The 12,533-nt window shown below is 36.0% G+C and overlaps 2 protein-coding genes across 3 annotated transcripts in view; both read right to left on the bottom strand.

The window, feature by feature from the left end:
• Nucleotides 1–4,106, bottom strand: part of LOC144965507 (uncharacterized) — a 43,310-nt gene extending 39,204 nt beyond the window's left edge. Inside the window, exon 1 of one of the 2 annotated variants that reach the window (XR_013644033.1) lies at nt 3,980–4,095. Coding sequence is in view for 1 of the 2 variants with exons in the window: in XM_078900911.1 (XP_078757037.1) it covers nt 3,980–4,073 (94 nt within the window). In the remaining variant the exon portion in view is untranslated. Of the gene's footprint in view, nt 1–3,979 lie in introns of both variants that reach the window. The other variant, XM_078900911.1, reaches the window with a different exon arrangement.
• A 3,705-nt stretch (nt 4,107–7,811) lies between these two features.
• The window catches only part of LOC144965503 (glycerol-3-phosphate acyltransferase 1, mitochondrial-like), a 279,629-nt gene continuing 274,907 nt past the window's right edge, over nt 7,812–12,533 (bottom strand). Inside the window, exon 21 of the mRNA XM_078900905.1 lies at nt 7,812–7,949. Within this exon, the coding sequence (XP_078757031.1) occupies nt 7,899–7,949 (51 nt within the window). The 3' untranslated portion in view covers nt 7,812–7,898. The remainder of the gene's footprint in view (nt 7,950–12,533) is intronic.

The following is a 12,533-nucleotide window of genomic DNA, read 5'->3' as shown; positions in this document are numbered from 1 at the left end:
TTTTAAAATCTAAATGAGGCTTAATGTAAGGTGAAATTTGTTGTTTTTTGTTTTTACGTGTTTAACGGCGCTTTTGACACCATTTAGGTCATTTAAGCGCCCGTTTCTGTCTTTTATCAATTTTTATCGGCTTTGAGGGGCAATAGCTGCTCAATCGTGTATTGTTGTAATAAAATTTTTATAAAATCATAATAGTTACATGTTCGTTTTGTAAAAATATCTATTTACAATTTCTGCACGAGTTCACATTCCTGCAGATACTTTAAAATTGTAAGCGGATCGACCGACTGGAACAGAGACTTCAAGTCTCTGTTATCATAATGTTGTGACCTTATCTGTTCTAATTCTGTACAATCAATTAAAATGTGTTGAACTGTGAGGTCACAGTTACATCTTCTGCAGAGGGGTTTTTCATCCCTCTCCAGAAGGAAACGGTGAGTGAGGGCAGTATGTCCGATCCGGAGTCGAGTTATTTTGACCTCGTCTCTTCTTTTTAGCCCCGAGTCGGATTATCAGCATACCAGCCCAAGATTAAAAACAATGATGGTTAATTTAGTATTTTACAAGTTTTATTAATTCTCGTTAATTAATATGTTATTTCTTTATTATCTAAGAATACTCCCAATAGTCATTGTTAATCGCAGTATGATGATAAAACAAAAAAAAAATGTGTTTGTTATCCTTAAGATATACCATAGTTACCTACTACTAATACTATGTACTACAAAAATTAATATAATTCAATCATTAATTTTTTTATGGAGAGAGGTGTGTGGTATCGATATAATTATTTATTGATGTACAATACCCATTCTCGGGTACTACCCATCCTCGGTTACTTACTCACTTCTGCCCAGCATCTAAATAAAAGGTTACTTCCTGTTAACCGTTAAATACAAAGATGATGTCTTGATTCTTTTATTTCATAAATATAATACATCTAAGCTCAGCTGCTGCTATTGCAACTACTACTACTACTACTACTACTACTACCATCACCACCATCACATTGAGGTGCTTCTTTTCCACAAAACTGTTCGTTGTTACTCATCAAAGTTCAGTGTTGACTATCAAACTGCCCACTACTGTAAAAAAGAAACAAAATCCCCAAAAGGTCTCTCTCTCTCTCTATATATCTATCTATCTCTCGTTATTGTATTTTTAGTCCATCTCAAATAAAGTTTTGGGTACGGTTATTTCTATACAAAGCTTAACTTGCCACCTCGTCATGATTTATAATTTGAATATAATATAGACTATTTATTAGTAAATCATCCCTCCGACACGTTTAATGAGATAAATAATTACAACTCGCCTCTTACATCACTGCCCATTGCATATCGGTCTTTAGTAATTCTCACTAACACTAGACTAACACACTACCTACACACTACACAGCGCTAGTCAATGGCCTTAACCAACTCGGCTCGAGACGCTTGCAACACGGCCTTGACTCTTTTAGTACGCCATGGGCATACTCAATTACATATTGTTACCCCTAATATTGCCTCATATTAAAATGAAATATTAAAGTCATGATAAAAAATATTGAAAAAATTCAATTTATGGTAAAACAGCACACAGAGCGATTTTCAACTCCAAACGTTTTTAAAAAATTCATTTTCTTTCAAATAATTGTAATCTAGCTAAAACTTCGGCACTGTTCGGGGCTTGATATCCCGGATGAGAGGGTGATCATCTTTTTATGTATACATTGGAGTTTACCAGATATGTTTGGTTGTGTGAAGCAATTTAGTCAATACATCACGGACTACTTTCAATATTTTTTTTTCTCGCATTCCATTTATTATTTGCTTGTTTATCATTCTTATTATTTTTTGTTTTGTTTTTGTTTTAACACTATGACTTGTTTAATTCATGTTTCTTGTGTGTTTCTTGTGCGGCTATGTAGTCTTGTGGTATGACACTCGCTTTTGTATCAGAAGGTCTGGGTGCGAGCCTCACTCGGAGCATAGTTGAGTCCTTGGAAAAGGCTCTTTACTCACAATCTCTCACCGTACTCAAGTGTAAAATGAGTACCTGGCCGTTAACAGTGTTGTTTCTGTCCGAAAAAATTGTAATATCGCCTTACAGGTGTCATGTCTCGTCCTACATGTTAAGTGTTGCTGTTGGCCAAGGACCCCTTGTAAAGCGCTTTGAGCACATAATTTAGTGGATATTGCGCTATATAAAAAGCTCAATTACTTTCTTTTTTTTCTTGTGTGTTTGCTTTTTTTTCAATTCGCATAATAATCAAATCCAGGTTTCTTCAATATTCTTTTGGTATCTGGTGGGGGAAGGGAGTAGTTTTTATATTATTTTACTTTCTTTTTATTTAAATTTTATTGTTTAAAATGAACCCGCATCATTTGATTGAGGAGTACCAATGTATGGCACTTGGAATCGTCCATTTTGTGAGATAAGCTTTTTTTGTTAGTTTCTGATGTAAAAGTTATATAGTTGTGCACTTAGGACCCTATTCCAATACGCTTCAACAGTCGTAACGTCACTTCCCTCGTGACACATGGTAACTTAGTTACTGGCTCTAAGCTATCAGAACAATGGTGGACACCCTTATGAAATATTTCTCCGACGAGCGTATCCAGAGGAAAAAAAAACAGTATAAATCTGATCATGTTTTGACTTTTACACATTCTGATCACAAGACATATGAAAAGTTATAGCCAGCATGAAGAATAAAAAGTACAGATTTTCTTTGTTTAGAACCACGATGGCCGCCGTTGCTGGACGACGTGACATTAGACTATTGAATCCAATTATAAGATGATGACGATGATGATGATGAAATTATTATTTTTATCTATTTCCTTCTTTGTGCCTATTATTATTATTACTATTATTATTTATATTTTTTATTTGGCTATAGAAGAGTCAACCTGATAGAGCTAATGGGGCAACCCGAATCGGACTAAATCCGAGGTAAATAAAAAAGATGGTCACCCACTCGTCACAGACATCAACCCCTGAACAGTGCCAAAAGTTATACAGGATTACCAAACTTGAGAGGCTTAGCTTGATTAATACAAAAGTTATAGCCTCTCAAAAATGGACCCACAAGCAAAATTGATACTGACACGTTTTGAGACAAAATTTCAAAAAATTGTAAAAAATTCAAATATCCATACTCTGAACTGAAAATTTGGTTTCTTCAAGACCCATAAGTATCTTCAATTGAGCCAAGTGTGAGGAAAATCAAATGGGGTGTATCTCCTAATTTTCGAAATTTGGTTTTACTTGACATGGAATGGCCTATAGACGTCTATAGTCTTTTATATATTTGCTTGACTGAATCAGTACCGATGCAATAAAAAAAAGTTTTAATAATAATAAAACTGCAATGAAATTATTTTGTGATGTACCAAAATAATCGGAACAAGATAAAAATGGATATTTATTTTATTTATTCATAACCAGAGACCAAGTAAAAACATTCGTATGTGAATGTGAAAAGAAAATAGTAAGAATATTAAAACAATTCAATCCGAAAGGAGAACGGATGAAATGTTTTATCTCAATGGCCAATTGTGAAGACGGTGAAAACAAAGAAATCAAGTACCTACCGTAGCCAATGAAGGGTAAAATTCTTGACAAATCGATTTTAAATAATTTTTTTTAATGAACGGCAAACATTACACTTATATTTATAAATGGCTTGTATATTATTCCGGATTAAAAGTTAGAATAAAGAAAGAAAATTTGAATTAACACAAATGTTGAGATATAAAAAAGGAATTTACGAGCACAAACACAGCAGACGATGCACGATCTTCTTATCTAGGCGGTGCTCAATTATATCGATCGTCTTTTTCGACGGTAGATAAAGAGATCACACAGGAAATGGAGAGGTGAGACGGAGGGATGCGATGACACATTTAGTATCATCTGAATCTAAAAGAGCACTTAAATGAAAAATCAGGGGCTAATAGGTACTGTGAGACGAAATTGAATCTGTTCTTACCCAAAATAACAGGGAGTTTTTTGCTGAGCGATTGAAGATCGCGACGAAGCGATCTTCTTTCTTGTGCACACCTTCGACTCCCACAGTCAACCATGTTGACAATGAATGTTTACGTCACTAGATTTGTGACCCGTTTTTGTGACGTGTAGCAGGGGGAGGAGTGGAGAACAGCACAGTGATCGGTTGAGAAATCGTTAGATAGAACAGGTAAAGAAGACAGGTGAGCTAAAAGGTAGAATGATTCGATATGATGGTTATAACACAAGTCAAAGTGATGCTGAACTGCTAGAAGTAGAAGCTGGACTGTGAAAAACAGTAATAAACAAAAATGAATATAACAGCTTCAATAAAGAACAAAATACCAAAAAGGGAACGTTTCAGGTTCAAACCCTTCTTCAACCAACATAAAAAGCAACGTAAGACGTGCCGTCGATATGGTTTTTCTGTCATGTATTTTATGTTTTTATTGGCAGATTCTTAGGATTATGGAACGTAAAAGAAGAGGATGGACGATCTTAATTTGACGACCAGCATATTAGACCAGAAAAATAGATGCCAACACTATTCAGTTGCGGTTGGTAATAGAGGACAGGGTGGGCAAAGCCCAACATTTTTATTTTATTACAAGATGATTTACCACATCTGAGGAGCACTTAATTTCACTCAAGTGAAATTTAGTTGATGAAACTTAAACGGAGTGTCTATCCGTCCGTCAGTACATATTCTTATTTGGTCTATCCGAACATCAGTGCTTATGCAAATTGTGTAGGCTTGAAATAAGCACACAGGAACTGACAGAATAGGCCGTTGTTCACCTTCGTGACAATTTGTTACGTCGGAGTGTCGATATGTACTTCAAGTACAAAATATAACAAAATGTCTAGCTGAACTTCAAATACATATGTAAAAAGATTTAGGAGCAACGATGGGGAGTGGGTGAGGGGGTGGAAGGGGAGGGGGCACAATTTCCCAGTGAGGGATTTTCCTTTTAGGCTATTGGCCTATCCTTGACCGACTTACTTAATTAATGATAGTCTATTACTTTGAGAAGGAGCAAGGTGAGGAAATGGGGGGGGGGGGGTGTTCAGTCCTTTTTTCATGACTGTTGAAATGTAAGCATGTTGTGAGTAGAAAGAAACTCATATTATTCTCTCTCTCTCTCTCTCTCTCTCTCTCTCTCTCTCTCTCTCTCTCTCTCTCTCTCTCTCTCTCTCTCTCTCTCTCTCTCTCTCTCTCTCTCTCTCTCTTTTTTTTTTTTTTTTCTCATATTTTTTTCACTTTTTACCTCTAATTTTCTTTCTCCCTCCTTTTGTCTCTTCCTTTGTATTTTCCCCTCTTTATCCTCTATCCTTCCTCTCTTTCATTCCTTCACACTTTCTTTCTCCCTTTGTCTCTCTCTCTCTCTCTCTCTCTCTCTCTCTCTCTCTCTCTCTCTCTCTCTCTCTCCATACACACACACACACAAACACACACAGTGGCTTGACATGCTTACTGTGTAAAGTGGTGCCAGAATCAGAAGAAGAAAATGACTTCCTTGTGCTATATTTATAAATACAAAAGAAAGATAAATAAAGAAAGAAAAGACTTACTTAAATACGTGAAGTAAATTTGTATGGTGATGTTTCTATCCCATCAAGTCTGTTTTATAATTTGTTTATAGAAATCACGAACGGCAACTGCATATATCAGCTTTGTGAATTGACCAAACCATCATAGAATTCAACCTCTTCTGTTTCATTTCTCAAGAATATTTTCACTCATACATTTATTTATTCATAACACCAGAGGCATTTTAAAACGGGTAGAGGAACCTTTTTTAAAGTGATGTAATGAGCACTTCAAAATCGGAAATGAAATGTGTCGCACTTATTTTGTTGTTCTACCAAATATTTTCCAAAACTTTCAATTCGAAAAGATAAAAATCCTCAAAACTGCCATCATAATGGACCAAATGAGAATCACGTCTTCACACAAGGTCAACGTTAATATATTGATTGGAGTTTGAACACAGAGGGAAATGGCTTAAGGGACACATGCAGACATTGAAAAATTTAGCACTTGATGCCACTGCTTTTGATATTATATAATAATATAATCTTGTACCGTAAAACATCTGAAAGATAATTACAGATACTGGTGCACCTCGAGGCACCGTCTTAACACCTATTTTATTTTCCATCTTCACTAATGATTGTGTTAGTACGTCTGAGAATGTCACCCTCATTAAATATGGAGACGACACAGCCATCGTTCCTAGTATAAGATCTAACTCAGACTTAGTCAACTACAAACAGGAAATTGAAAATGTATCTGTATAGTGTGACAATCAGTTTCTTAAACTAAACGTCACCAAAACAAAAGAAATGATTTATGATTTTAGGAAAAAGGAACAAATTGTCAGTAATAATGCAGTAAATATCAAAGACGAAAATATAGAGATTGTGCAGAAATACAAATACCTGGGTGTCGTGTTTGATGAAAAGTTAAATTGGGGCGAACATACAAAGAAAGTCATAAATAATTGTAATAAGAGAAGGCACCATCTGCGACAATTAAATAGCTTTAACACAGAAAAGAAATTACTGTCAACATTTTTCGAATCAACATATGAGTACATACATAGTATGATACGTTTCTGCCTCCCTGCATGGGGCGGTGACCTTAGAAATGTCGTTCTAATGCTTTTCATTTATTATTAATACCATTATTTCTGACATTATTAATTAATGAGGGAGAACGTAATATTAAGAGCGAGTGTGAGAATGAATGATCTGAATGTTTTCTACCGCACTAAATCCCAACTAGCTTTGATAAATTGTTATTGTTATGTTGTATAATCATCTATCCTGCTAAATATCTTATCTTTTTACCTTGAGCCATGTAAAACACCATGTAATTTCCTGTTTTGGATTAATAAAGTTCATCTTATCTTATCTTATCTTATGAAGATATTAGTCGTGATAATTTTATAGTGAGCACAAAAATTGATAACAGGAAATAAAGGTTAGATAGAGTAGGGGGTATGTCAAGAGGAAAACTGTACATTGGAATGTTTTTCTGTCGAACTAGCATAGCCCGACTTGCAGCCGACGTGTAGCATTTTTTTCCCATAATGATTGAATTCTAAGTCAAGCAGTGATTTAGAAAAATAAATAAATAATCCGATAAAGAAATGGTAAACCAAATTCAGGAATGCCAACAATGATATGCACACTTTCACTAATACAACATTTAAGTATTAAATTCCGGAATGTCAACAATGATAAGCACACTTTCATTTAATTAAATATATAAAACTTAAAAATCCAGCAAATTGAAGAGAGAGAGAAATACAAAGCGGTTGTGACTAACGCCAGTTGAAACAAAGAATGACGAAAATTTGATTGCTGACTACACACGGTACCTAATTACGTATTCAATTTCCCCGCTCTGTGTAACGAATGCAATGGCCTTAACCATACTGCCCAAGACCCGCGTGACAATTAGCCAGTACTACAGTTACATCTTAGCCAGTACCTATTACACAGTAACAAAATTTTAAGTTTATAGAAATAGGTTGTAGAGGTAGTGGTAGATTATTGGCACGTTATATAGGAATAGATAGGTTCAGAATGTAATTATTAATCCCCGTTAAAGCAGAAATACTTTTATATAAATCAACAGAATTGCCTCACACAATAACACGTTAACAAATAATTTAATTAGCCAAAAGAGTAATGTTACATTTTGATGAATTTAAGTTAGGCTATGGGTAGTTAATGTTCCTCTCTTCGTTTTTCCCGTTGCTCAATTCATTATAATTGGTTCCCTATCTGTTTGGATGTGACTGGTGGCGACGTTAGGGTTGCTTTTGTCTGGTTATTTTATGGAGGAGCCTTTTAGTCATTCTCTGGTTGTCCCAGTGGGTCACTTGATAGCTTCAGCTCTGGATCACCGTGTAACCAAATGGGCGTTTACGGGGTAACCAGATCTGTGAATATACAGGAGCAAATCTTTGACTATTTGCAAAATTTTGTATTCCTTATGAGCAGTGATGTCGTGAGGATTTCCAATTGACAAACCCTTGACATCACCACTGATCTAAATTTTGTTAGTGATGGTCCTTAATTAATGGGACACAAGTAGGTTAGTGGGATACTGGTCTTTGAATGATTTTATATCCTGGTGAAACTTTGGGGAAAAACAGTATAGATAACAGGATTTTGACTTCCATTTACAATAGAACCATTAATAACATTAATATGAACAAAGATAGAATTGATACTAAGAATATTAACTAATTTTTCAGAGTGATGAATTCCTTGAGAATAAGAATCTTGTGTAAATCCTAATAATTTTTTATGCTATTGTTGTGAGTAATTTTCACAGTGTAACCAACAGCTACTTTAAGTATAGATTTGAATGTGTTTGAATTGGGATAAAACAGGATTGCTCCTTGATTACCATCGGTTTGTAGTTGTCTCATAACTTCCCTATTCAATCCTTTCATTTCATATGAACCTGGAGGAATAGTTATTGTTTTATCTTGTCCATTATGTGAATATTGTATGATGTTGTTTTTCTCAGTAATATTATAAAAATAGTAATAAGTTTCAAGATCAACTAAGCAATTTCATATCCTCGTTTTGAACTTAATTCTAATGGTGGATTAAATATAGTATTAAATTCTGTTTCATTTTTACTTACAATAATATCATAATGTTCTTTAGGTCTATTTAACTCTTTCAGTAACTCATTATTTTCTTTAAGCAATTGCTCCATTTTTAGGGAAATAAAATGTGTCAAAGTTCAATCTATATTTTCCATTGTTTGGGTCTGATGTATTATCTATTGTTAGAAAATCGTATGGTTTAGACCAACATAATTTGCATAGGTTTTTAAATTCATCATATTCCATATCATGTGATGCGTGGTCTTGGTATATATGTTGAATGTTTTTATTGTTCTGTTTGAAAAGACATAGAAAGTTAGAGTTTTCTCTTATTGTTTGTCTTGGAAGTCGGAAATAGTGTTGTGATAGATACAAACAATCAACATTATTGTGTCTACCTCTTGTATAATAGTCATTGCACTTATTTTGCTTTTCTAATAATAATTTTAATATCAAGCGAACTATTTCTGCGATATTCTCATTTTAAAAAAATGCATTTTAAGGTAAAGCCTGATTTTTACCAATCTTTTTCTTTTACACATTACGAGAGATTTGTATTCACCACTTTATTTTTAACATCGGCGTTTTATTATCAATGCCGTCAACAACCAATGTCTCTTGTTGACGGCATTGAGTCAAATTCACACCAACAGGGTGTGGAACGAGAAAACAAAGGGCGATACTGGCCACAGACCACATCGCCCCCACCATTACAAACCATCATCACTCCCATCCACATACACAACAATTGATTTAAAGCCACGATCATTGCCATTGTCGTTGTCGTCGTCGTTATCGTCAGCACCACCGCCATCGTCATCGCTGTCGTCTTCCATATCGTTGCCACCACAGCTACCATCACCATCGTCGTTGTCATCAGCATCGCCACCCCCGTCCAATCTTATTACTTTACGGCAACAACAGCAACAACAAAGGAGTAAAGATGACGAAAACACAACAAATTAAATAAAAACTGAAGGGAAAATAAGTTCACGCGTTTGCGTTTATTAATCAGACGTGTCAACAAACACAAGCTCGTTCTCACTGTTTATATTCGGCAGCTATTTTAAGCCCGTAACTGCCGGGAGACACGTGACATCACACTCCGTTGTCAAGCGGCGTGAACTAACCCCATTAAAGCACCCAGGAAAAAAGTAAGACATAGGGGAACTGGGAAGAAATAGGGATCAGATGTAGATTCCAAGATCACACCACCAATGTACTTAGTTTGAGATAACTATGCATTTGACTGTTTCCCTTCCAGCTAGGACTCGGCCAGGGCCAGGACAAAACCAAGTAATCTCATTCCAAGACAAAGGCAGAAAGCATGTTAGAAAACAGATATAAAGGGATAGAAGACACAGTCTGTAACCCCCTGCCCACTATGGGACTCCGATAGTGTATGGGCCTTATCATGCAATTCGTAATTTTTTATCTCCAGAGGGTAATAACAGTAAGGCTTTGTCTCCGACTTGTAATTTTTGCCTCCCGTGTGTGTTTGTTGTACGTAGTTCCGAGATTGTTTTGCTTTAAAATGCAGTCGCAATTTTCCAGCTGTGTTGAAGGCGGTTTTTACGATCTTGAATATTTTGATGCATTTTGCTCCTTTTCGTCGGTCCAGTAGCTTTTCAATGCGTCTAGTGATCCTGCTAATGGTCTCCCAAATATAAGAGTGGCCGGAGAGTATCCTGTTCTTTCTGTGAGCTGTCTCGGTAGGCATAAAGGACGGGTGCGACGTAGTCATCCCATTTATCTGGCTGGTCAATCACAAATATTTTTTTTATCATTTGAACTAATGTTCCGCAGTCCATTGCATTGGGGATGATAAACGGAGATAGTAATATGGTGGGTCCGTAGCAAGTGATATACTTCCTTCGTCAATTTCCACGAACCTGATACCTTTTGTCAGAAAGAATCTGTTTAGGAATTCCCATCCTAGAATATATCTCCAAGCTGTCGGCTATTGTTTGTGTGTCTAATAAATGAGAATATCGCAGAAATAGTTCGCTTGATATTAAAATTATTATTAGAAAAGCAAAATAAGTGCAATGACTATTATACAAGAGTGGCTTTGCTTCAGTCCATCCACTGTACGCGTCGATCAAGGTCACTAAGAATCTGTTGTTTTTTTTCCGTGACATAGGTAAGGGTCCTACGATGTTAATACTGATGCGTTGAAAAGGCTTGCCGATTATAGGGGTTATTTATTTTTTTATTTTAAGGGTTTTACGGCGCTTGCAACACATTAAGGTCATATCAGCGCCAGTAAAAAGGAAGAAAATGGGATAGTAAAAAGTTCTAGAATTATAATTAAAGCACGCAAGAAAATGTAAGACAAAGGGGAATTGGTTCAAACAGGAAACAGATGTATATTCCAAGAGCACACTATCAAAGTACTTAGCTTGAGGTCACCTAAAAGTTTCACCCAGACACCAGCACGGGATCCCACTAAGAGGAATACACTCAAATGGTTACAAATCATATGTTAAAAATAAAAAACAACAATACATAACAGAGAGATGATTTACAAGGAAAAAAATATAATCTCCCAAAACTATAACTATACATTCGACTGTTTCCCTCCCAGCCAAGGACTCCGGCCAGGGTCAGGACAAAACCAAGTAATCTCATTCCAAGGCAAAGACAGAAAGCAATTGAAAAACAGGTACAGGGAAATAGAAGACACAGCAAGTACCTCCCAGCCGACTATAGGGGTTTGTTTCTCCAAGGCGTACATGTATTGCATAAGAGCAGTTTGACTTTGACAGCTATGACATGACTTTACAAAGCGCTTAATATCGACATCGTGTCCGGGACAATAGTAATGGTTAGCAATGCGTTGAATTGTGGCTTCAATTCCCATGCGTCCAGAGAAGGCGATATCGTGTCCAATCTCCTTGACTTGAGTCCGGTACTGGTTTGGCAACACTAATTGATGGCGGGCTTCAGTGGCGACCCGGTACAAAAGTTTGTTTTTAACAATAACGTCGCCTCGCTTAGGACACAGCGTACATAACGATAACAGTTTAACCCTCTTCCGCACTAGGACAGGACTGTCCTGGGACAGTCCTGTCCAAAATCTGTAACATATAGAATTTAGAGAAATCTTCCGCACCTATTGGGACGGGACAAAACAGTCCCGTTGTGTCCCAAGCCGTTGTGAAATGCTACAAAATCAATGGGACAGGACTGTCCCAGTCCCGTGTTCATATCGTTTGTGATAGTGATAGTAGAAAAATATAGCAGACTTCCGCACTAGGACAAAAAAGTCCCAGACTTGGCGGTGCCGTGTCAAAATTGAAATGCCTGTCTTTATTTTCTGCATCCCTACTACTACTACTACTACTACTACTACTACTACTACTACTACTACTACTACTACTACTACTACTACTACTACTACTGTTGCTTCTGCTGCTGCTAATGCCACTAATATATTAATACCTACATCCCTTACATTTTGTATTTATTTCCAATTCCATCGTATTTATTTTCCAACAATAGTCCACACTTTATTTTAGTTCACTGTCTTCTATACTGCATTACACAGTTCCTACCCGCCTCCCCTCTTTTAACATAATTAAGTACGCACCTTTTATAAATTTCTATTGCTCTATTTTAATTCGTGTTTCCTCACAAAGTAGCATACAATTTCCTGCCCATCGATGTTTTTGTTTATGCATCTTAACAACGCCACTACCACATTATCTCATTCGTCTGTAGTTTTTAATTCATCATGTGTTGTTGATGAAGGGGAAACCCGAAACGTCCATTTTATCTGTTTTCGTATATTAAACTGAAGCTTACATTCAATTTCACAGTTATGATTTATTTATTTATTTCAATTCTGAATATAAAAAAGCAAGAACAATTCAAAAAATAATTCTATGTGATGAAACCACG

Source organism: Berghia stephanieae, chromosome 2, assembly GCF_034508935.2.
Source record: "Berghia stephanieae isolate SIO BIC M18660-M18661 chromosome 2, UCSD_Bste_1.3, whole genome shotgun sequence".
NCBI classification, from domain to species: domain Eukaryota; kingdom Metazoa; phylum Mollusca; class Gastropoda; order Nudibranchia; family Aeolidiidae; genus Berghia; species Berghia stephanieae.
The sequence above is the reverse complement of the archived record's forward strand: the minus strand, read 5'-3'. Positions and strand labels throughout refer to the sequence as shown.